Source organism: Monodon monoceros, unplaced genomic scaffold (assembly GCF_005190385.1).
Source record: "Monodon monoceros isolate NGI ecotype Baffin Bay Population unplaced genomic scaffold, NGI_Narwhal_1 Super_Scaffold_7, whole genome shotgun sequence".
NCBI lineage: Eukaryota > Metazoa > Chordata > Mammalia > Artiodactyla > Monodontidae > Monodon > Monodon monoceros.
Genome location: NW_021703784.1, coordinates 99,082,958 through 99,106,635, shown reverse-complemented (window position 1 = coordinate 99,106,635; position 23,678 = coordinate 99,082,958). Strand labels below are relative to the sequence as shown.

Genomic DNA, 23,678 nt, shown 5'->3' with positions numbered 1-23,678 from the left:
AACTGTAAGGCTCACCTCATCTGTTTCCTTTCTTTCAAGGATCATTATCCTTTGTTACCCAGTGTCCAATGTCTTGAAACTGTTGTTTCATATATTTTGTCTGTTATGTTTGGTTTTAGGTGGGAGGATAAATCCAGTCTGTTATTCCATTTTGACTGGAAATGGAAGTCCGATCTTCATTTTAGAGATGCTGTAAAATGACCCAGTGAGTTAAGGGCCTGCTGTGGGTAACATAGCGACTCTTAGAGACGGCACCACAACAAGGCCCTATGACCTTCATTTCTGTTCTTATTATTTGTATCATGTTCTGTTTCTACATTTCTGGTAATGTGTGGTAGGCGTTTTTTTTTTTTACTTTTTATTGCAGTATAGTTGCTTTACAATGTTGTGTTAGTTTCTGCTGTATAGTAAAGTGAATCAGTTATACATACATACGTCCATTCTTTTTTAGATTTCCTTTGCATTTAGGTCACCACAGATAGGGTTTCCTGTGCTAAACAGTAGGTTCTTATTAGTTATCTGTTTTATACGTAGTAGTGTATATGTGTCAATCCCAGTCTCCCAATTCGTCCCACCCCCCGGTAGATGCTTTCTTAATTTATCTTTTTTTCTTTTTTTTTTTTTTTTTGTGGTACGCGGGGCTCTCACTGCTGTGGACTCTCCCGTTATGGAGCGCAGGCTCAGCGGCCATGGCTCACGGGCCCAGCCACTCCGCGGCATGTGGGATCCTCCTGGACCGGGGCACGAACCCGCGTCCCCTGCATTGGTAGGCGGACTCTCAACCACTGTGCCACCAGGGAAGCCCAGATGCTTTCTTAATTTATTTTTAGGAATAAATAATTATTGTTGACTATGTGATCCCTTTGTACAGAACTGGTGGGCCTCATTTTAATTTTGGGGGAATGTGGTGTATTAATTCTCCTTAAGAGTTTAGGAAATCTCTACAGTGTTAGTAGTAAGCAGGCTTTGCTTTTAGTTATCTGACATTTATAGTGCCCTCATTTTTTTATCTTGTTGAATTGACTCCTATAGAGCTCCATGTTTATTGACAGCATTTTGGTTTCCTGCCCTTTAAAAAAATTTAATAGACTTTATTTTTTAGAGTAATTTTAGGTTTATAGGAATATTGATCAGGAAGTGCAGAGTTCCCCCTTCCGGTTTCTCCCTATTATGTACATCTTTTGTCAGTGTGATACATTTGTTATAATTAATGGACCAGTATTGATACGTTGTCATTAACTAAAGCCCATGGTTTACGTTAAGGTTCACTCTTTGTGTTGCACGTTCTGTGGGTTTTGATAAATGTATAATGATATGTAGCTACGATTACTGTATCAACAGAGGAAGTGCACTGCCCGAAAAATCCTCTGTGCTCCACCCGTTTGTTCCTCCTCCCCTCCCTGAAATCCTGGCAACCACTGATTGTTTTACTGTCCCCATAGTTTCGCCTTTTCCAGAATGTCATATAGTTGGAATCATATAGTATATAGCCTTTTCTGATTGGTTTCTTTCACTTAGCAATGTACATATTTTTATGGTTCCTCACATCTGTTTGTATTGATAGCTCATTTCTTCTTATTTTTGAATAGTATTCCACTCTATGTATGACCACAATTTATCCACTCACCTACTGAATGCCATCTTGTTTGCTTCCAAGTTGTGGTAATTATGAGTAGAGCTGCTGTAAATATTCATGGGCAGGTTACTGTGTGGGCATAAGTTTCAACTCATTTGGGTAAATACCAAGAAGTGCAACTGTTGGATTGTATGGTAAGATTATGCTTAGTTTTGTAAGAAACTGCCAAGCTGTCTTCCAAACTAGTTGTGCCATTTTGCATGCTCGCCAGCAGTGAGTGAGAGGTCCTGATGTTTCATATTCTTGTTAGCATTTGGTATTGTCAGTTTTCTGGTGTGTAGGGATACCTTGTTGTGTTTCTAATGTGTTTTAAAAAAAATGACATTCAGACATCTAGCAGGATCAGGAGTGCTTTAAAAAAAATCAATATTCCTACACCAGAAACTAACACAACATTATAAATTAACTACAATTTAAAAAAATTAATATTGGATAAATGCTGTACTGATAAGCAGTTCTTTAGAAGTTAGCCAAATAAAAGTTTAGCAGGATTGTCTTATTTTATACTTGGTGAGGTTTTAGCTTAGAGCTTGTCTAATTAGAAAGCCACCTACAAGTGGAATTACTGGGTCTGAGAATGCCCATTTCCTCTTTTTCTAGCTATTGCCAAATTGTTCTTGAAGGTAGTTATGGTATTTTACTATTCCACTACATGATATGAGAATACTATTTCCCCGAAATATGCAGCACTTTAAGTATACTTATGACTCCCACTCCTCAAAGAGCTTCTCTTTAGTATGTCTTCTTTTTCCCTCTGTTTGGCCTCGTTTTTCTCATTAGCAGATGCCATGGTTTTCTCTTTTTCATTGAGGTATAATTCACATACCATAAAATTCAACCTTTGAAATACATAATTCAGCAGTTTTTAGTTCACTCACAAGACTGTGCAGGTATCACCATCTAATTCCAGAACATTTTCATCAGCCCCAAAAGAAACTCAGTCACTCCCCATTTCCCTCTTCTCTCAGCCCATGGCCACTATCGATCTACTTTCCTCTTCCATGTTGGCTGTTTCATATAGATGGAGTCACGTAACATATGTGTCATTTGTGTAGCCTCTCGCACCCAGCCCAGTGCCCTCAAGGCCCATCCATGATGTAACACTAGTAATGACTAATGATGTTGAGAATCTTTTCACATAACCATTTGTGTATTTTCTTGGGAAAAACGTCTGTTCAAATCAAATCCATTTTTTAGTTGGGTTGTCTTTTTGTTGTTGAATTCTTTATGCATTCTGGATACTAGACCTTCATCGGATATGTGATTTGCAATTATTTGAAGTCCAGTTTCTATATTTTTTTTTGGTCTGTTGTGCTTTAGGTGTCATATATTAGAAACCATTGCCTAATCTGAGGCCATGAAGATTTACACCTATGCTTTCTTCTATGAGTTTTGTGGGTTTTGCTCTAATATTTTGGTCTTGATCTGTTTTAGTTAATTTTTGTATATGATATGAGGTAGGGATCCAAAACCATTCTTTCACATGTGGAAATCCACTTGTTCCAGCCATGATTAGTCTTTTTTTTTAAACCTTCAGTTTTATTTTTGTTTTTAATTTATTTGTTTATTATTTATTTATTTTTTGCTGTATTGGGTCTTTATTGCTGCGTGTGGGCTTTCTCTAGTTGCGGTGAGCGGGGGCTACTCTTCATTGCAGTGTGCGGGCTTCTCTTGTTGAGGAGCATGGGCTCTAGGCACGCAGGTTTCAGTAGTTGTGGCTCGTGGGCTCTAGAGCACAGGCTCAGTAGTTGTGGCCCACAGGCTTAGTTGCTCTGCGACATGTGGGATCTTCCCGGACCAGAGCTTGAACCCGTGTCCCCTGCATTGGTAGGCGGATTCTTAACCACTGTTCCACCAGGGAAGTCCCCATGATTAGTCTTGATTGGTCGTTTAGTTTGACAGTATCCTCCTCACAAAACAGCTAAGGTATGGGTAGATGAAGTCTTTTATCATTAGGTTTCAGTGTATTCAGGCTAGAAACTTCATTTCATTTGAATTGACCTTTTTTTCTGAACAGTGCTTTCTTTTGGTTGAATTTATATCACATGTATTCAATCACAGTAGTGTGTTGGGTATGTGAAAATCCATAAATATATAATGTTATTAATGGGTCCTGATATATAAACTATATAAAATGATTTATTATCATTTCTAAGAATAAAAATACTTTTCTAAGTAATAAAAATGCCATTTCTAAGAATAAAAATTTTGATTTGTATTTGTTATCATAAATCTTACTTAAAAATGTTTTTGACTATGGCATTTCTCTTCTAGTATTCAGTAGAGCTTCATAGCAAGCTTCCCGTCTGGCCTTTGCAATAATTTCGGTATTGGTAAAGAACTAGGCACTTGCTGATGAATTTACTTATTTTTCTGAACATATTAAACCCTGTCCTCTTTTGGAACCAGTTATGCACGAGTTTGAAAAGTTTTATTTTTATTTTTATTTATTTATTTATATATATTTTTTGCGGTAAACGGGCCTCTCTCTGTTGTGGCCTCTCCCGTTGCGGAGCAACAGGCTCCAGATGCGCAGGCTCAGCGGCCATGGCTCACGGGCCCAGCCGCTCCGCGGCATGTGGGATCTTCCCGGACCGGGACACGAACCCGTGTCCACTGCATCGGCAGGCGGACTCTCAACCACTGCGCCACCAGGGAAGCCCAAGTTTTATTTTTAAATTATATGACTGAAAATTATAGCAAGTTGTATAAGGATTATAAGGTACTATATCTTATTTAACATTTTGCATACATCTAACTTTTAAGGTGGGAACGTTCATTAAGGCTTCATGAAACCTAATTACATAGAGTGAATGATAGCCTAGTTTCTCCTGCTTTCATTTGGCATCTGTGGTGTGGTCGCTGTTTCATAAAGATTAAAATAAATGTTCATTTTATTTTATCAAACAACGAGAAAACTCTAGAAATTTGAGAGAAGAATGCAATGCAGGCTTGCAGGTAAATGCCAAAAATATCCCACGCCATATGTTTTATTTATTTTTTGATTATGCCTAAGTTTAAACTAAGTCAATTAATTAATTGACTTAGCCAATCCAAATGACTGACTTTGAAAGTGAGCTAATAGACTTCAACATTTGGCTGTTTTGATTGTTAGGGTGATTTTCCCCTCTTTTCATATGGCTTTATATACCTCTATTTTGTATCATATCACCGAATGAGAGTAGATAATCTTCTCCAGCAAAGTTCTCTGTTCAAAAATACAAGGTAGCTGAATACTTACATTTATTGAAAAAAATTCACGTATTAAGTGGACCTGTGTAGTTCAAACCCCTGTTGTTCAAGGGTCAGCTGTAATTGTACTTTTCGGATAGAACCTACGAGCAGGTGCTTAAGCCTCATTTAAATATTACCTGTACTTTTCAATTTCTCCTTGCATGTCTTCCCTTCTCACTTTTCCATATTTTGTTTGTGTTTCCTTTTTTTCATAGGTTGCAGTTGTTCTGATGGATACCCAGGGGGCATTTGACAGCCAATCCACTGTGAAAGATTGTGCTACCATCTTTGCTCTAAGTACCATGACTAGTTCTGTTCAGGTAAGACCATTTGACTAGGAAAAAAGTTTGTAGAAGAAATAAGATGAAGAAAATACATCTAGTTTCAGTTATTGTTCTGTTATCAGCATTCCTATGGTGATATGTAAATGTTCTTTTTAGACTACAGATATAAGTTAAGCTCTTACAGGCTTAAGAAGGAGCCTAAACTATTTTTCCATTTTGATCATAAATATATGTAGTATATTCCAAGGAAAGTCTGAAAGGTGAAAATCAAAATTATATCATTTACATCATACAGGAAATGTAGATTTGGTAAAAATTGAAGAAAACTATATTTTAAAGTATAAAGGAAAGATTATGTGATTTCAACATTATATGCATAGTTTTCCAAAAGACAGATGTTATTACTGTTTAAACAGACCTCATATTCTTTTTTTTTTTTTTTTTTGCTGTACGTGAGCCTCTCCCGTTGCGGAGCACAGGCTCCGGACGCGCAGGCTCAGCGGCCATGGCTCACGGGCCTAGCCGCTCTGTGGCATGTGGGATCTTCCCGGACCGGGGCACGAACCCGTGTCCCCTGCATTGGCAGGTGGACTCTCAACCACTGCGCCACCAGGGAAGCCCTGGACCTCATATTCTTATGTGCAGACTTTTAATTGTACAAAGCTTCTGTTCAGTCCTTTAGCCTTATTTGGGATTCATTTGAAGTAAGCTAGAGTAGAATAAATCTGGACTTTTGTTTTCTAGATTTATAATTTGTCCCAGAACATTCAGGAAGATGATCTTCAACAGCTACAGGTATATATTTCTCATTAAAATGTTAATATATCATTTAAAAGTTTTAAGACTGAGATAAGTTTTACAACTGAGTAGTTTCAGCCAAAGACTGAAACATGGAGGAAGGCTTGGGGTTCATGGTAATCCTGCATTCTGTATCTGTGGCTGGAGTGGTCAGGGAAGGCCTTAGTGAGTTGAGCTAGGAACCGGAAGAAAGTGGGTGGGTCAGTCCTGCAGATATATTGGGGGGAGGGGTGTGGGGAGTGGGGGAGGGGTGTGGGGAGTGGCGCAGGGGAGGGGGCAGCAGGAAGAAAGACCCTGAGGTGGAGTGTGCTTGGTGGGATCCAGGAACAGCAAGAAGGCCAGTGGGTGGGGTTGGAGGGTGAGACAGGAGAAGGCCAAGTGATGAAGTCAGAGAGGCATTCAGCTTCCAGTGATGCCCTGCCTTTGTAAGGACTTAGGCTTTTCCTCTGGGTGAGACGGGAGCCATGTTTTGATCAGAGGAGTGATATTATTTGACATATTATGAAAGGATCACCCTGGCTGTTGTGTTTAGAATAGATTTTTAGAGGCACAAGTGTACATTCAGTGAGACTGGTTATGGAGCAATTGCAGTAATTCAGGCGAGGTTAAATAAATTCATATTTATAAAATGCATAGGATCATGTGCCTGGAAAACAGTATGTGCTTAGTAACTGCTAGCCATTACTTATTATACCTATCACTGCTACTGTTATTAGTCATTGTCTCCTCTTCTCCATAGTAGCAGTTCGTTTTTGAGGGGCTGCTTTGGGTCTTCGTTGCTGTACGCAGGCTTTCTCTAGTTGCGGTGAGTGGGGGCTACTCTTTGTTGCGGTGCGCGGGCTTCTCATTGCGGTGGCTTCTCTTGTTGCAGAGCACGGGCTCTAGGTGCGCGTGCTTCAGTAGTTGTGGCGCACGGGCTCAGTAGTTGTGGCGCACGGGCTCAGTAGTTGTGGCGCACGGGCTTAGTTGCTCCACGGCATGTGGGATCTTCCCAGACCAGGGCTCGAACCTGTGTCCCCTGCATTGGCAGGCGGATTCTTAACCACTGCGCCACCAGGGAAGCCCCGAGGGAGAAATTTTTTAAAATATATTTATTTGCTATTTATTTGGCTGCATCAGGTCTTAATTGTGGCACGTGAGATGTTTTCTTGTGGCGCACGGGCCCTCTAGTTGTGGTGCGAGGGCTCCAGGGCGCGTGGGCTCTGTGGTTTGTGGCACGTGGGGTCTCTAGTTTAGGCACGCGGGCTTACTTAGTTCCCTGACCAGGGATCGAACTCACATTCCCTGCAGTGGAAAGCAGATTCTTAACCACTAGAGCACCAGGGAAGTCCCAAGGGAGAATTTTTTAACCAAGATGTCAAAGGTAGAAGACAAAAGAAAAAAAGTGGCTAGATTTGATTCCATGTAAATTACAAAAACAGGGTTCTGAACAGGAGTTCGTTACCTATTAAGTGCTGAGGGAGAGAGATGCCCAGGTATCAGAGGTCCCAGTCTGGGGGACTGGGAAAGGTTTCCTGGTGGAGGTACTCCCTTCACTCTGTGCCTTCTTCGTAGAGCCTAGAATTAAGCTCTCTAAATGGGTAAGATGATATCTATCATTGTAATACTTTTTCTCCTTTTAAAAGTTAATAATGTATAATATTACTGATGAAATTAGAAATATTATCCTTTCAAAAAATTGGGCACTTTGGATAAGGCTGAAGTCCCCCTCTCCCCCTCCCCAGAGGTAACCACTATGCCTATCAGTTTTGAATGTATCCTTTCTATTCTTTTCCTGTGTTCTGTAAACAGGTATGTATCCGTATAGGAAATACATGACATGTGACGACAAGCCTTTATCCAAACGCTTTGAGGCTACATGTGTTTTGGAGTTCAAATTTTTTTGGATTTAAAATTTAAAAAAAAATTTTTAATTTACTTATTTCATTGCGCTGGGTCTTCGTTGTGGCACTTGGGATCTTGGTTGTGGCATGCGGTATCTTTAGTTGCAGCACGTGTGATCTTTAGTTGCAGGTGAGATCTTTTAGTTGTGGCATGTGGGCTCTTAGTTGCGGCATGCAGGATCTGGTTCCCTGACCAGGGATCGAATCCGGCCCCCCTGCACTGGGAGCACAGAGTCTTAACCACAGGACCACCAGGGAAGTCCTGTTTTTGGATTTTAGATAAATAATATGGTGCATACATTATAGCATGATGTCTAGGATAGGAATGGGGATTTGATTAATACCTTCTAATTAAACACATTAATATTTCTGCAGTGAAATGTGTGACTAATTATATGAAATAGGATAAATTAAACCTATTTAAAGCCTTACATCAGTTTAAGGCAGACTTTCCTCCAAATGAGTTTGCTGCTTAACTTGGGGTTTTAGAGCTTTTTGGATTTCAGAATTACAGATAGGAAATCATGGTTGTATATAGTTGTATACAGTTTTATAGTGTGTGTTTGTCTTTTTTTATATATGGTATTTTAATTTATTAAAAAAAATTACTTTTTTTAAAAATAAATTTTATTTATTTATTTTTGGCTGCATTGGGTCTTCGTTGCTGTATGTGGGCTTTCTCTAGTTGCGGTGAGCGGGGGTTACTCTTCATTGTGGTGCGCGGGCTTCTCATTGCAGTGGCTTCTCTTGTTGCAGAGCACGGGATCTAGGTGCACGGGCTTCAGTAGTTGTGGTGCATGGGCTCAGTAGTTGTGGCTCACGGGCTCTAGAGTGCAGGCTTAGTAGTTGTGGCACACGGGCTTAGTTGCTCTGCGGCATGTGGGATCTTCCCGGACCAGGGATCGAACCCGTGTCCCCTGCATTGGCAGGCGGATTCTTAACTACTGCACCACCAGGGAAAACTGTACTTTTTTAAAAAAACATTTTATTTATTTCTAACATGGTGATCTGTATTCATAGTTTAAAAGTCAGTAGTCTTGCACTGTTCATAATGAGCATCCCTTCTACGTCCCATTCCCTTTCTCCAGAGGCAGCCACTTGTACTCCTTTTGGCTGTGTCTTCTGCTATTTGTGTCTACAGTTTTAAAGAACGTGCTTATATTGTTCCTTCTGGATTTAAAAGACTTAAGTATTATTTCTTATATAAAATTAGGATTTCTCTCTCTTTACAACTCTCCTACCCCTCACTCAGTTTCCTTCCTCTCATCTTCCCAGTAGTTAACGTTGCAATTTTTGGTTAAAAAAGTATTTGTATTTGCCTTATTACATGGATATATGTATATGTTCTTCATAACTGAGGTGTCTTATATCAGTCTTTTCATTAGTTTAGTGTTCTGTGCTTATCAGTAATGCGTCTGCAAAGGAGAGACTCAAAAAATGTCTCAGTCTGATCTTAATACTTTAGGCTCTGTTTTATTTTTCCTTGGGGAGGCATGACTTCTTGGCCTGTGTTTTCTTCCTTTAGTCTGGAGTGCTTCTTCTAGACCTGGGGCATAGCCGTCATCCTAGTAATTTATCTATTTATTACAATTATTTGTTTATTTATTTATTTTGGCTGCGCCATATCTTAGTTGTGGCACGCGGGATCTTTGTCGTGGCATGTGGACTTCTTTGTTGTGGCATGCAGAATCTTAGTTGCAGCTTGTGGACTTCTTAGTTGTGTAATGTGAACTCTTAGTTGTGGCACGCATGTGGGATCTAGTTCCCCGACCAGGGATTGAACATGGGTCCCCTGCATTGGGAGCATGGAGTCTTACCCACTGGACCACAGGAAAGTCCCTATTTTCTTTCTTTTAATAAAAAATTATTTTTATTATTTTTGTGTGTGTGTGATAAAAACTTTTAAAACTCTTAGCAACTTTCAGGTATCCAGTACAGTATTATTAAATACAGTTGACCCTTGAACAACATGGAGGGTTAATCTGCATATAACTTGGCATATTACCTTTAAGTTTCATCCATGTTGCCACAGATGACAAGGTTTCCTTCTTTTTAAAGACTGAAAAAAATTCCCTTGTGGTATATATAATCCATTATATATATGTATAATATATATAACATTTTTCTTATCTGTTCTTCCATTGACAGACACTTAGATTGTTAGATTGTTTCTGTATTTTAGCTATTGTGAATAAGGCTCCTATGAACATAGGAGTGCTGATATCTATTTTAAATAATGGTTTTGTTTCCTTTGGATATATACCAAGAAGTTGGATTGCTGGATCATATGGTAGTTCTATTTTTAATTTCTTGAGGAACCTCCATACTGTTTTCTGTAGTGGCTGCACTAATTTACATTCCCACCAAGAATGCACAAGGGCTCCCTTTTCTCCACATCCTCTCCAACACTTGTCTTTTTGATAATAGCCATTCTGACTGGTGTGAAGTGATAGCTCGTTGTGGGTTTGATTTGCATTTCCCTGATGATTAATTATGTTGAGCACCTTTTCATGTGCCTGTTAGCTACATGTATGTCTTCTTTGGGAAAATGTCTATTCATATCCTCTGCCTGTTTTTTAATTAGATTTTGGGGGGGGGGCTGTTGTGTTGCATAAGTTCTTTATATTTTGGATATTAACCTCTTATCTGACATATGATTTGGAAATATTTTCTCCCATTCAGTACATTGCCTTTTCATTTTGTTGATGGTTTCTTTTGCTGTGCAGAAGCTATTTAGTTTGATGTAGTTCACTTGTTTATTTTTGCTTTTGTTGCCTTTGCTTTTGGTGTCAAATCCAAAGATTGCCAAAACTTATGTCAAGGAACTTACCACCTATGTTTTCTTCTAGGAGTTTTATGGTCTCAGGTTTTACATTCAAGTCTTTGATCCATTTTGAGTGAATTTTTGTGTATGGTGTAATATAGTAGTCTAGTTACATTCTTTTGCATGTAGCTGTCCAGTTTTCTCAACACCATTTATTGAAGAGACTCTCCTTTCCCCATTGTGTATTCTTGTCCCCCTTTTCCAAAATTAATTGACCATGTATATGAGGGTTTATTTCCGGGCTTTCTATTCTGTTCCGTTGATCTGTGTGTCTGTTTTTATATCAGTACCGTACTGTTTTGATTACTATAGTTTTGTAATATAGTTTGAAATCAGGGCTGGGCAATTTCTTTTTGATTCCTTTCTCAGTTGGATCCCATTTAATCTTTTGTTTATTCTGTCCATCATTGTATGTATTCTCCAGTAGCTTCCTGAGAAAGGCTGCATAGAAGATAACATTTTTGAGGTCTAATAAATCTGAGCATGTGTTAATTTTATCCTAGAATTATAGGAAATAATTTTGTTTTAGAATTGAAGGCATCGTTTCATTACTTTCCAGCTTCCAGTGTCTCTGCTGAAGTCCCACATCATCTGATTCCTTTGTATGTGACCTTTTTGTTTCTCTCTGACGCTTTTAAGATCTTCTGATTCTTGGTATGAATTTTCATGGTTATGTACCTTAGTGTGGGCTTTTTCTTCCTTCTTGGTACACTCATATCCTCAGAAAGATAGACGTTGCAACTGTTGCAACCAAGAAATAACAGGATGCTGGTATAAAGCAACCTTCAGAAAACCAGAAAGATCTCCTGGAAATTACAACTATGACAGCAAAAATGGAAAATTCCGTACAGGAGGAGTTAGAAGGTGAATTGGAGAAAATTCTCCTAACAGGTTGACTAAAAAGACAGAGAGTAGAAATCAGTAGCAGGGGAGGTAGTGGAGCATTGAGAGAAGAGAAAAGGAGAGGAGAGAGATAGAGTGGGGAGGAGAGAGAAGGGAAAGGGGAGGAAGAGAGGAGAGGGAGAGGTGGAGGAGAGGGAAAACGGAGGGCACTGAAAAATAGGAAAATTTGAGGATCAGTTCAGGAGAGGCTTAACATGTTGGTAATCGATATTAGTAAAACAGAACACAGAAAATGGAGGAAAAGAAATTATAAAAGGATTAAGATGATGTTCTAGAATTGAAAGACATGAGTTTTTGTCTTCCTTGCTAGAAGCTTTTCTCAAAGGTGTGGTGGTCCCTGGTCATCAATATTTAAGAGCGAGCCACTAAAATACCAACTGGGAGCTTTTGGTAAGAGAGTGGGCCTCTTGTACTGGTTTGGATCACCAGTGAGATCATTGGGCAAGATTATTTAGTTATTTTGTTGCAGCCCCTAAATGTCAGTATTTGCAGACTATTATTCTTGGGTTGTCAGTTTCTCCAGAGACATCTTTAAACTCCTGCCTGGGTAGGTAAAGCTTGCTGTGACTCCAGCAGGGTGAGAGGCCCAAGGAGCCTCACTATGGCACGTGTAGACTTGACTTAAGTAACTGTTTCCAGTAAGATAGGGGACTTACTCCCATCTTCAGCTGAGTTTGGTTTCAAAGTCTAAATGCTTTTTGGTTCACTTCCCATCTTCTGTGGGGGCAGGAAGGAGATTGGAGCAGGCGGAGGGAGCAGGATCTGGGAGTGTTGGTGATCCCTCCAAAGACTTCAGCCATTTCCCAGCTCCCTCACGCCCTCCTTTAGGGTGAGGGTGCTTCTCATTTCTGAGCCTTTCAGGGATTCTGCTGAGAGACTCTGCTTGTCTCTTTCTGACCCTGCCTCACAGATTTCTTAGCAGGGCGGACAAAGCCAAAACCCGAGGCCGTTCTCATTTGTTTTCCTTCCAGAGTGTTTGTGACAACTTCTCTTTTTCATATCATTTGTGATCCTCTCTGTCCTGTGAGTTTACAATTTTTAAACTTCGTTTTGCTTTACTTTTTAGTAAGGCTTCATGAAGAAATAGAGGTAAATGTATGTGTAAACCCTGACTTTAAAGAATTCGTTCATTGGGTCCTTTGAATGGCATGCATCCTACAGGCCCAGTACATGCTACTGTTGCTGCTGGAGGTCCCGTAGTGCACAGAACAGACAAACGTCCTTGCCGTCACGAAGTTTAAATGCTAGTAGTGAAGACAGACACTAATCAAGATAAATAAAGGTATATTATGTTAGGTAGTGAGATAGGTGAAGGAGAAAAATCTCACAAGGACATGGGGTAGGAAATATGTGGAAAACTAATCTTTTTAGGTTGATGGCCATGGGAGGCTTCATTGAGAAGCAGTCATTGGAGTAAAGACCTGAAGCAGTGAGGGGGCTGATTGTGTGGGTGTCTGGGGGAAGAACACTGCAGGCAGCAGGAGGAGTGAAAACAAAGGCCCTAAGGCAGCAGTGCGCCCTGCAGGTTTGAGGAACATCAAGGAGGGCCAGTGTGACTGGATCACACTGTTAGGACTGGCTTTTATCCTGAATGAGGTTGGAGGGTTTTGAGCAGAGGTATGATGTGGTCTGACTAACCTTGTGTATGACAGAGCCACCGTGGCCGCTGTAGTGAGAAGAGTCTGGGGGGGGGGGGCAAGGGCTGACGCGGGAGAAACTATTGCAATATTGTAAGCCACATGGAAGTTGTGAGTGGTTGGATTTTGGGTTTGCTAATGAATTGGGATGAGGAATGTGAGAGAGAGGAATAGTCAAGATTATTTTAAGGTTCATGACTCCTGCGGGCTTTTGAAACTGTAGAATTTTGGTCTCAGATAAGTACTGTTCAGTCTGTTAAATGAATTATTTGCTATAGAATGGCCATAGAAATACTTCATGTAATATTGCCTTACAAACCATAACTCTTCTTTTTAAAGCTCTTCACAGAATATGGTCGTCTGGCGATGGATGAAATTTTCCAAAAACCCTTCCAGGTAGAATATTAACTATAAATATTTAAGTCATATCTTTGTTTTAGTTCAGAGATGAGCAAACTACAATCCACAGGCCAGATCTGGCCAGCTGCCTGCTTTCATATGACCTGTGAGTTAGGAATTTTTTTTTTACATTTTTAAATGGTTGAAAAAAATCAAAAGAGGAATAATATTTCATGACATATGTAAGTTATTTGAAATTTAAATGTCAGTGTCCACAGTGAAAGTTGTATTGGAACACAGCTACTCTCATTTGTGTTGTCCATGGCTGCTTCTTGCTACAGCAGCCTGAAATATTTACTCTGTGGCCCTTTACAGAAAGTTTGCTGACCCCTGCTTTAGCTAATTGTTTTATGAGGGTAAGAATGCATAGTAAACCTCAGTAAGTATTATTGTTTTAGTTTTCTTTTCCTTTCTGACGTTAAAAGTAGATCTCATTTTATGAGTAGCTAGTGCTGTATGTTTTTCTTGTCCTCCACCATATTCCTCATACTTGCATTTCGAGCAGAGCCCCGAATTTAAGATTTTCTCATCAGTCTCTTCCTATTAACCCATGAGAACAAAAATATCAGATGGGATATTGACCTCACATATGGTTTATACATGTTCTGCTAGTGTTTATAAGGTTTCTAAGACATTACAGAGTAGATAAATCCTTTAGCACATTTTCTTGCCCCCTTTGAAGAAGCTGGCATTATGCAAAGAAGTATTTGAATGGTTATTTTGAAAATACATTTATGCAGTATTATAATACATGCTGCTCTCTTTCTAAACAGACACTGATGTTTCTGGTTCGAGACTGGAGTTTCCCTTATGAATACAACTATGGACTACAGGGAGGAATGTCGTTTTTGGAAAAGCGTCTACAGGTAAGTAGAAATATAATCTGAGGAATTACCTGAAGTAGTGATAACTTTCTCATTTGCCTTTAGCTATTGTATTTAAAGCACATCATGGAAAATTACCTTGTGTGTTGAACACTCTGGAATATTAGCACACAATAATAATATTCATGGTAAGATTAGAGAACCCATGTATATAACTCACAGGGATTGGAGAGCAGAACCCCGTGCAAAAGCCCAAGCTTTAATTGCAGTTTCCATTTCACATTTTACACGTGGGTCCATATGTGCCTTTTGTTTCTGGTGTGGATACAAACAGGCTTCAAAACACAGAAGTCAGGATTCCCTGGTGGCGCAGTGGTTGAGAATCCGCCTGCCAGTGCAGGGGACACGGGTTCGATCCCTGGTCCGGGAAGATCCCACATGCCGCGGAGCAGCTAAGCCCGTGCACCGCAACTACTGAGCCTACGCTTAGAGCCTACAAGCCACAACTAGTGAGCCCACATGCCACAACTACTGAAGCCCGCGTGCCTAGAGCCCATGCTCTGCAACAAGAGAAGCCACCGCAATGAGAAGCCTGGGAACCGCAACGAAGAGTAACCCCCACTCGCCGCAACCAGAGAAAAAGCCCGCACTCAGCTACGAAGACCCAACGCAGCCAGAAACAATAAATAAATAAATAAAATAAAAATAATAAATAAACTTATTAAAAAAACCACAGGAGGCCTCTGTCAATCACTGCTAATTGGTTAGACCCTGCTTCATGCCCACAAACCTTCCCTTATTCTTCCTAAATCTTGTGCAATACTCTTTTTTAAGAAACTCTTTAGTTGCTGTTCTTTGATAGCTCTAGGAGCCAAGCCATGGTTAATCGATTTTATGCATTTATTGCTTCTTAGGGTTCTGAGTTTTCTCATTGGCAAACACCTAGGCCACTACGATCCATTAGAATTGGGAAGTCTCTCCTTTGTCATATACTAGTGGTTGCTGGTGAGGAAAATCAAATGGTCTTTTGTAAATTGTCAGCCTTTATTGGCAGGTGAAAGAACATCAACATGAAGAAATTCAGAATGTCCGAAATCACATTCACTCGTGTTTCTCCAGCGTCACCTGTTTTCTGCTACCACATCCAGGGCTCCAGGTTGCCACAAGCCCTGACTTCGATGGCAAATTGAAAGGTGTGTTTTAAATGATGTTATTTTATACATGTGATTTTATGTTTGGAATTAAATAGTGACCAGAAAATATCAATTGTGAATAGTAAATGCTAAGAGAAATAGTATGTTTTCTTAGAAAGAATAGTATTTAGAATCTAGTTCAGTTTTTGCTCCTGCCTTACTGTGACCATAGTTTCTCCATCTGAAATGGTTGTGCTAATACCCATTAATGATCTTTCTAAGGGAGACGTTACGATTACTGGTTTACAAGAGATAAAAGTGCTAAAAAAGGGAAAACTTATCATTAGCTCATTTTTATGATGTAAAATTAAATTCCCAAACAAAGGTAGCATGATGCACGGCATGGCTATTGTTTTCATCTTATTTGTGATTATAGCAAAACTTGATGCTGGGTCATGAGTTAATATCAGGAAGTGCTGACTAGACGGTAGCTTAGAGAAATCAGAGGTGGGACACTTGGGTTCCATTGTCTTATTTTTGTTGCTTTTTCACTGAGACCTTGAGTCATATAATGGCTAGTCCTCATTTTACATGTGTGTTAAACTAAGTGCTTTTGTTTATAAACTTTATCTGAGCTTCTTAGGTTCCGAGTAAAGTAGAAATAATAGCAGCTGCCGATTTTAGAGGCCAGCTGTGTTCCCAACCGTCAGTCTCTCCAGGCTGCTCTGACAAAATACCATTGACTGGGTGGTTTATAAGCAACAGAAATTCATTTCTCACAGTTCTGGAGGCTGGAAATCCAAGATCCGAGTGCCAGCATGGTTGGGTGAGGGTTCTCTTTCTGGTGTTAAGAGTTCTGATTGTAGCATCTCTTTCATAGGAGCACTAATCCCATTCTTGAGGGCTTCACCTTTGTGACCTAATCACCTCCCAAAGGCCCCACCTACTAATACCTTTAGGGGTTAGGATTTCAACCATACGAGTTTTAGGGGCACACAGACATTCAGACAATAGCACCAGCACTGTGCTCATTACTTTTATACTTTATGTTCCCAGTAATTCCATGGAGTTGGTATTTCCTTTATCTTAAAAATGAAGAAGTTGGCTTAGGAAAGTTAAGTAACTTGCTCAAAGTACTCAGCTAGTAAGTAGTGGGGCAGAGATTCACGTCCCCGTCCTTCTTGCCTCAAAGCCTTACTGTGCTAAACTAGAAGTTCTGTTATACTGGGGAAGTCATTTAGAGGATATATACTGTTTAGTTAGTAGGAGAACTTGCCTTTTGAAGTGGGAATTTTTCATAGCCTCATATTAAACGTAAAATGCATCTTTTTCAGTTCATTTGGCTCAGTTGGTTCAAGACAGTTAATATGCTTGTTCAACCTAAGATTTACATTCCAGCTGGTCTTAATATTGCAAAAGAAACCGAGTTTGAGAGACTTGCCTTTACCTTCTATTTGTCACCTGTGTGATATTTTTATGTGGTTGGCAGCTTTCCTGAGCAGGAAACTTCCACAGCCTGTTGGTTGGCAATTCAGAAATCCAAGGTTGGGGCCTGGCTTTGGAGAGAAATCTGCTTAGGCAACACTTTGTGAGTTAGGTAGGAGAGAAAGTTGAGTGTGTAGGTGATGTGTTCTTTTAGGGTTATAACGTTCCATTATTAGACATACTTTTACCAAACCTAAGCTCTGGTTTGTTCATCACTGGTAGGGAAGATGTCCAGTGGAATTCTGGTTTTTTTTTAAGTACTTGATTTTCATTTGAATTAAAAATTTATTTATTCATTCATTCATGCTGCACCAGGTCTTAGTTGCAGCATGCAAACTCTAGTTGTGGCATGCATGTGGGATCTAGTTCCCCAACCAGGGATCGAACCTGGGTCCCCTGCATTGGGAGTGCAGTCTCACCCATTGGGCCACCAGGGAAGGCCCCCAGTGGAATTCTCAACTGAGGATGTTTAGGAGAGGGTGGGTTAGAATGACTCTTCATGCCTTTCCTCTTGTCTTAGGGTGGTCTCAGGTTATCGGGCATAAACATGCAGAATGACATTTCTCTGTATTACTAAACATTTAAATATTTCAGAACATTCTTTTTTTTTAAATTTATTTATTTATTTTTGGTTGTGTTGGGTCTTCGTTGCTGTGCGTGGGCTTTCTCTAGTTGTGGGGAGCACGGGCTACTCCTTGTTGTGGTGCATGAGCTTCTCATTGCGGTGGCTTCTCTTGTTGCAGAGCACAGGCTCTAGGCGCGCAGGCTTCAGTAGTTGCGGCACGCAGGCTCAGTAGTTGTGGCTCACAGGCTCTGGAGTGCAGGCTCAGTAGTTGTGGCGCATGGGCTTGGTTGCTCTGCGGCATGTGGGCTCTTCCCGGACCAGGGATCAAACTCGTGTCCCTTGCGTTGGCATGCGGATTCTCAACCACTGAGCCACCAGGGAAGCCCCCAGAACATTCTGTTTTAAAATTCATTTTTATCATGGTATTCCAGGAAATAGGAAGAGCTTTTTAAAGTTCTGTAACCCTGACTTTTGAAATTTTGTATTGCAATACAATATGTAATGCATATTGTAATACAATATGCATATTGTATTAGTTTCTTAGGACTGCTGTAACAAAGTGCCACAAACGGGGTGGCTTAAGAAAATAAATTCATTCCCTAACAGCTCAGGAGACCAGAATTCCGAAAATAAGGTGTTGGCAGGGTAGATTCCTTCTGGAGGCTCTGAGGGGGAATCTGTCCTGTGTTTCTCTTGGTGGTTGCTGGCAATCCTTGGCATTCCTTGGCTTTTAGTTTCAGTATTCTGATTTCTGTCTCTGTGGTCACATGGCCACCTTCTGTCTGTGTTCTCTCTTCCTACAAGGACACTGCTCTTTGAATTTAGGTCCCACCCATATCCAGTATGATCTCAACTTAACTAATGACATCTGTAAAGACTCTATTTTTAAGTAAGGTCCCATTCTGAGATTCCAGTGGACATGCATTTTAGCGGGTGGACACTGCTCAACCCCATACACATATTTACAAATATGAAGGGTTTATTACTAAATATTAAGTGTGCTAAGTTTCATATTAGATTTATAAAACAGGGAATAAATTCTATATAAGCAAACTTTAGTCTTATTATTATGTACTATTTGCTTCCCTCATGCATGATTGAACTATAAAACACATTTACAGGGTTAAAATTTTTCCTTTGCTACGTGAAAAGGCAAGTCCCAAAGGAAGAAATACAAATGATTAAGACATATTCATGAAAATATGTGTTGCATAACAGTAATCAAGAAAGTACAAATGTGTTGGTACACAGTCTTTATGTGACAGTATCAACATTTTAAATGTTCACGTCTTTTGATCCACTATTTCACTTTTAGGAAATTACCCTAAGGGACTATCCATATGTAAGTAGATAAAAATATGTGGACAAGAATAATACTACTGTGGCATTATTATTATAATAGTGAATAATTGGAAACAACCCAAATATGTATTTTTGAGGAATTGGTTAAATTATGGTACATCACACAAAGGAATGAAAAGAAGTCATTTAAAAGGATAAGATAGATAAATGGATCTATCTGTATTTACATAGAAAGATATTCATGATACGTTATTAAATGTAAAAAGATTGCAGAGTATCATATATTGTAAGATCCTAATTATTGAAAAATATGTACATATAAGGATGTTTTTAAAAGGAAAGGTTTGAAAAATAAAAATTTCCTTTTGTATTTCACTTTAAAAATATGTTAATATTAGTTTGCCCTGGGACTTCCCTGGCGGTACAGTGGTTGAGAATCTGCCTTCCAATGCAGGGGATGCGGGTTCGATCCCTGGTTAGGGAACTAAGATCCCACATGCTGCGGAGCAACTAAGCCCCTGTACCCCAGCTACTGAGCCTGCGCGCCACAACTAGGGAGCCCATGCGCTGCAGTGAAAGATCGCGTATGCTGCAACGAAGATCCTGCGTGCTGCAACTAAGACCCGAGCAGCCAAATAAATAAATAAATAGTAAATAAATTTTTAAAAAACCTTAGAAAAAAATATATTAGTTTGCACTTGTGTGTCTATTTAGGGAACTATATAGTCATTAGGAGGATTGTTCATGAAGAATTCTTGTTAGCTCTGCAAAGATGTATGTACTTTTTAGCTTTGGAGTTGGGTAGTTTGTAATTTTAGGGAACCTTTTAAACAAGATATTGAAGGGTTTTGAGTGAAGAGTAAATTTAGGGTGCTACATTGCAAATAGTAGGTGACTTGTGAATATTTGGCAAGTGCTTGATTGAGAACCACATAAACTTCATTGTGGGGGGGGATCTTTAAGTAGAGCTGATACATTTCTCAGAGCTAGAAAAATACCTAGACATTTCAATATATTTTCTCAAGTATATTCTTGTACAATGACTTGGTTGAGGTTCTGCAGCCCCGCCCCATATAACCTGGGCAAGACACCATTAGCCTAAGAATGTTTATGTTTAATCCAGAAGAGGATCTTCATGTAGTTTCTGTAGGACATTTAAATTGATTAAGAACTACACTCTGGGGCTTCCCTGGTGGCGCAGTGGTTGAGAGTCCGCCTGCCGATGATGCAGGGGACGCGGGTTCGTATCCTGGTCCGGGAAGATCCGCGGAGCAGCTGGGTCCGTGAGCCATGGCCGCTGAGCCTGCGCGTCCAGAGCCTGTGCTCCGCTATGGGAGAGGCTACAACAGTGAGAGGCCCGTGTACCAAAAAAAAAAGAAAAAAAGATCTACATTCTGAAGCTATTTTCTGCAAATGTTCCCCTAAGTACTTTAAGGATTGTTTTAGTGGTTTTATTTTATTTTTTTTAAAAAAGAATAACCATTTATTCAGAGGTGAACACCTGCCAGACAGTCTTAGTTTTGGTATAATCGGTGCTGAGCTGCTGTTCCTACAATAGTTAGCTAGGAGATGAGCTCATTTTTGAGACCCCTTTTCAACCGACACAGGACGACTGTCTTCACCATAAAGAAATCTGTCTTCCTTTTTACTAGAGAAGAGAGACCTAATACAGTAACTACTGAATTGTTTAGAAATTAAACAGAAGAGATTGTAGGGAGCAGTCTTCTTGGAGGCCATGAGATTCTGAGATTGTCTCAGTCGTGAGACAGTTCTTGCCTGTTCTGAGTCAAAAACTCATATTTTGGTACAGCCTTCATAGAAACATTAATAGCTGAGGGTCTATGAAACCTGGGTAAAAACATGGATAATACAGTCTGTGGTGTCTAGATCCTGCTGCGTCTTTTGTGAAATAATTGCTGAAGCTCTCATTCTTTCAGTGTGGTGAATATTGAAACCATAAAAAAATTTATTTTTCTGAATAGGTAATGCACTCACATGTTTAAAATCCCAGAAAAGATTAAGAAGTAAGTATTTAGTGAAAAGTCTCTCTTCCATTTTTGTAGGCTTCCAGAGTTTCTTTTAGTATATGCAAAGCAAATATAAATATACATGGGATAGCATTTTATGTACCCTATGTGTTTTTCACTCCAAGGTTATAAATAATTTGTCCCACTTTTTTTCTTGAAATTTTTCAGTTCCATTTTTCACATTATAATTTATGATCCAGTTTGGATCCAGCTTATTTTCTGAATGGGCACCTATTTGTTTCAACACTATTTGTTGAATAGTCCAACTTTCCCCCACTGGCTGAAATGTCACCTTTATCAAATGTTAAGCCACTAATCAATGTGTAATATAGGGATCAATCCCTTTTTAAAGTTGATATAGGCCATACTTTGGCGCCATCCTGAAAAGACTATAGAATTAAGAGTATTTAGATGGAGATTGGTACCCATTTACTTAGGTAGGACATTGAAAAACTTAAAAAATTTTTGATGTCAAGAGACCTTATGATTGATTAGTTATTTAAGATGGGGTGGAAATCAGTGATTAGAAGTATATGTTACTATTTAGAGAAAAATCTCGTGTAGATTTCAATTTAGGAGCCATAAATAAATTCTAATTATAAAATTTAAAGCATGGGGGAAAAGTAAATTTTATTAGACTTCTGGAATTGGGGAAGGACTCTTTAAAATTAGAAAGAATAAAAGAAATTATCAAGGAAAAGTGCTGTAGTTTGAATACATAATAATTAATCTTATGCATATTTACAAAAAGGCAAACAAACTGGAAAAATATTTTAGTTATCATGGTACACATAAGGATAACATATTTATTTACTTGCTGAAGAGTGACTGTATTCTAAGATAAAGGCCCTAATAATAGTTCACTGGAAAGGAAATCAGCTGATGAACAAATATGAGACAAAGTTTGGCCTAACTAGTAATAAAAGAAATAAAAGCAAATTAAAATAATGACCTACCATTAAATTTTTAAATATGCTATTAAATATCCAAAAGAAAGCATAAGTATTACATGTAAGAAAGGATACATGTAATGTATATATGTAAGGTATGAAACATACTTTAATGAACATCATCAACCCACTACCCAACTTACTATCTAGAACTAGAATTGGCAAACTTTTTCTGTAGTGGACTGAATAGTAAATGTTTTAGACTCTGTGGGCCTTACAGCTACTCAGCTCTGCTGTTGTAGCAAGAAAGCAGCCGTAGACAATTGTATTAATGAATGTACATGGTTGTATTCCAATAAAACTTTCTTTACAAATATAGTTAGCAGGTCGTATTTGGCCCAAGGGCTGTAGCTTTCCAGAACTACAGAACATTACAAGTACTATTTTCTATACCTGTATGCTTCTTCCCATCTCCCTGCCTCTCTACAGAAATAACCACTATTGTAAATTTTGCTTTTTCTGTCCTTGAATTAAAAAAAAGTTATTACTTGTGTTTGGTTCACTTAACAGTCTATTGCTAAGTTTCTATAATTTTGAACTTTATAAAAACGTATGTGGCCAACTTGAATTTTTACTGAGCATTTTATTTTTAAGTTTATCTGTATTATTGCATGTAGTTGTAATTCATTCAGTTTCATTGTAGTATAATAGTGCCTTCTGTGAATACAACCGTTTATTCTCAATGGTTTTCTCCAGTTTTTTGCTGTTATGAACAATGCTGCTATGAACATTCTTGTATGTGTGGATATATGGGAATTTCCCAAGGGTATGTGCTTAAAAGCGGGATTGATGGATATTGGAATATGTAATACAGCTTCACCTTTACTAGATAATGCCAAATTGTTTTCCAAAATTCTGTTCCAGTTTATAGTCCCTTCATCAGTGTATATAAAAATTCCCATTGAGCCATATCCTTGTCAACACTTGGTGTTATCAGACATCTTAGTTTTGCTAAGTTAGTGATATAAAATATCTCATTGTGATCTTAAATTGCATTTCCCTGATTACTAATGGGATTGAATATCTTTTCATGTATTTATTTCCATTCATGTTTCCTTTCCTTTGAAATTCCTGTTGTCCAGTTTTAATTGGGTTGTCTTTCTCTGCACTGTAAAGATCCTGTAGGTCTACTTTAAGATATGAGCCTTGGGCTTCCCTGGTGGCACAGTGGTTAAGAATCCACCTGCCAGTGCAGGGGACACGGGTTCGAGCCCTGGTCAGGGAAGATCCCACATGCCACGGAGCAACTAAGCCCGTGCGCCTCAACTACTGAGCCTGCGCTCTAGATCCTGTGAGCCACAACTACTAAAGACCGCGCCCAGAACCTGTGCTCTGCAACAAGAGAAGCCACTGCAATGAGAAGCCCACATACTGCAACAAAGAGTAACCCCCACTCTCTGAAACTAGAGAAAGCCCGCACCCAGCAATGAAGACCCAGTGCAGCCTAAAATAAATAAATAAAATAAGTACATTTATTTAAAAAAATAAAAAAAAGATATGAGCCTTGTTGGTTATGCATTGCAGGTATCTTCTCCCATCCTGTGTCTTGCCTTTTCTTTTTTTAGTAGTAGTGTCTTAGTTTTAATATGGTCGAATTCATTCACCTTTGATTTTATGTAGTGCTTTTTAAGTCTTGTTTTAGAAAATCCTTTCCGTTCTCTACACACACACACACACATGCATACAAACACTCTTAAATTTTGTCTTTCATATTTGTGTTTAGTCGACTGGGAATCAATTTTTGTGTATGTGAGGTGGAGATCCGTTTTCTATTTTTGTACATAGATGCCAATA

General features: G+C 39.2%; 1 protein-coding gene across 7 annotated transcripts in view; it reads left to right on the top strand.

Annotated features, from left to right (window-relative positions):
* Nucleotides 1-23,678, top strand: part of ATL3 (atlastin GTPase 3) — a 50,213-nt gene that overhangs the window by 15,379 nt on the left and 11,156 nt on the right. For 5 of the 7 annotated variants that reach the window (XM_029208609.1, XM_029208611.1, XM_029208613.1 and 2 more), the window contains 5 exons: nt 5,086-5,190; nt 5,899-5,949; nt 13,539-13,595; nt 14,372-14,464; nt 15,477-15,615. In XM_029208609.1, the coding sequence (XP_029064442.1) occupies nt 5,086-5,190; nt 5,899-5,949; nt 13,539-13,595; nt 14,372-14,464; nt 15,477-15,615 (445 nt within the window). Of the gene's footprint in view, nt 1-710; nt 767-4,550; nt 4,595-5,085; nt 5,191-5,898; nt 5,950-13,538; nt 13,596-14,371; nt 14,465-15,476; nt 15,616-23,678 lie in introns of those variants that run through there. The other 2 variants (XM_029208614.1, XM_029208615.1) reach the window with 2 other exon arrangements.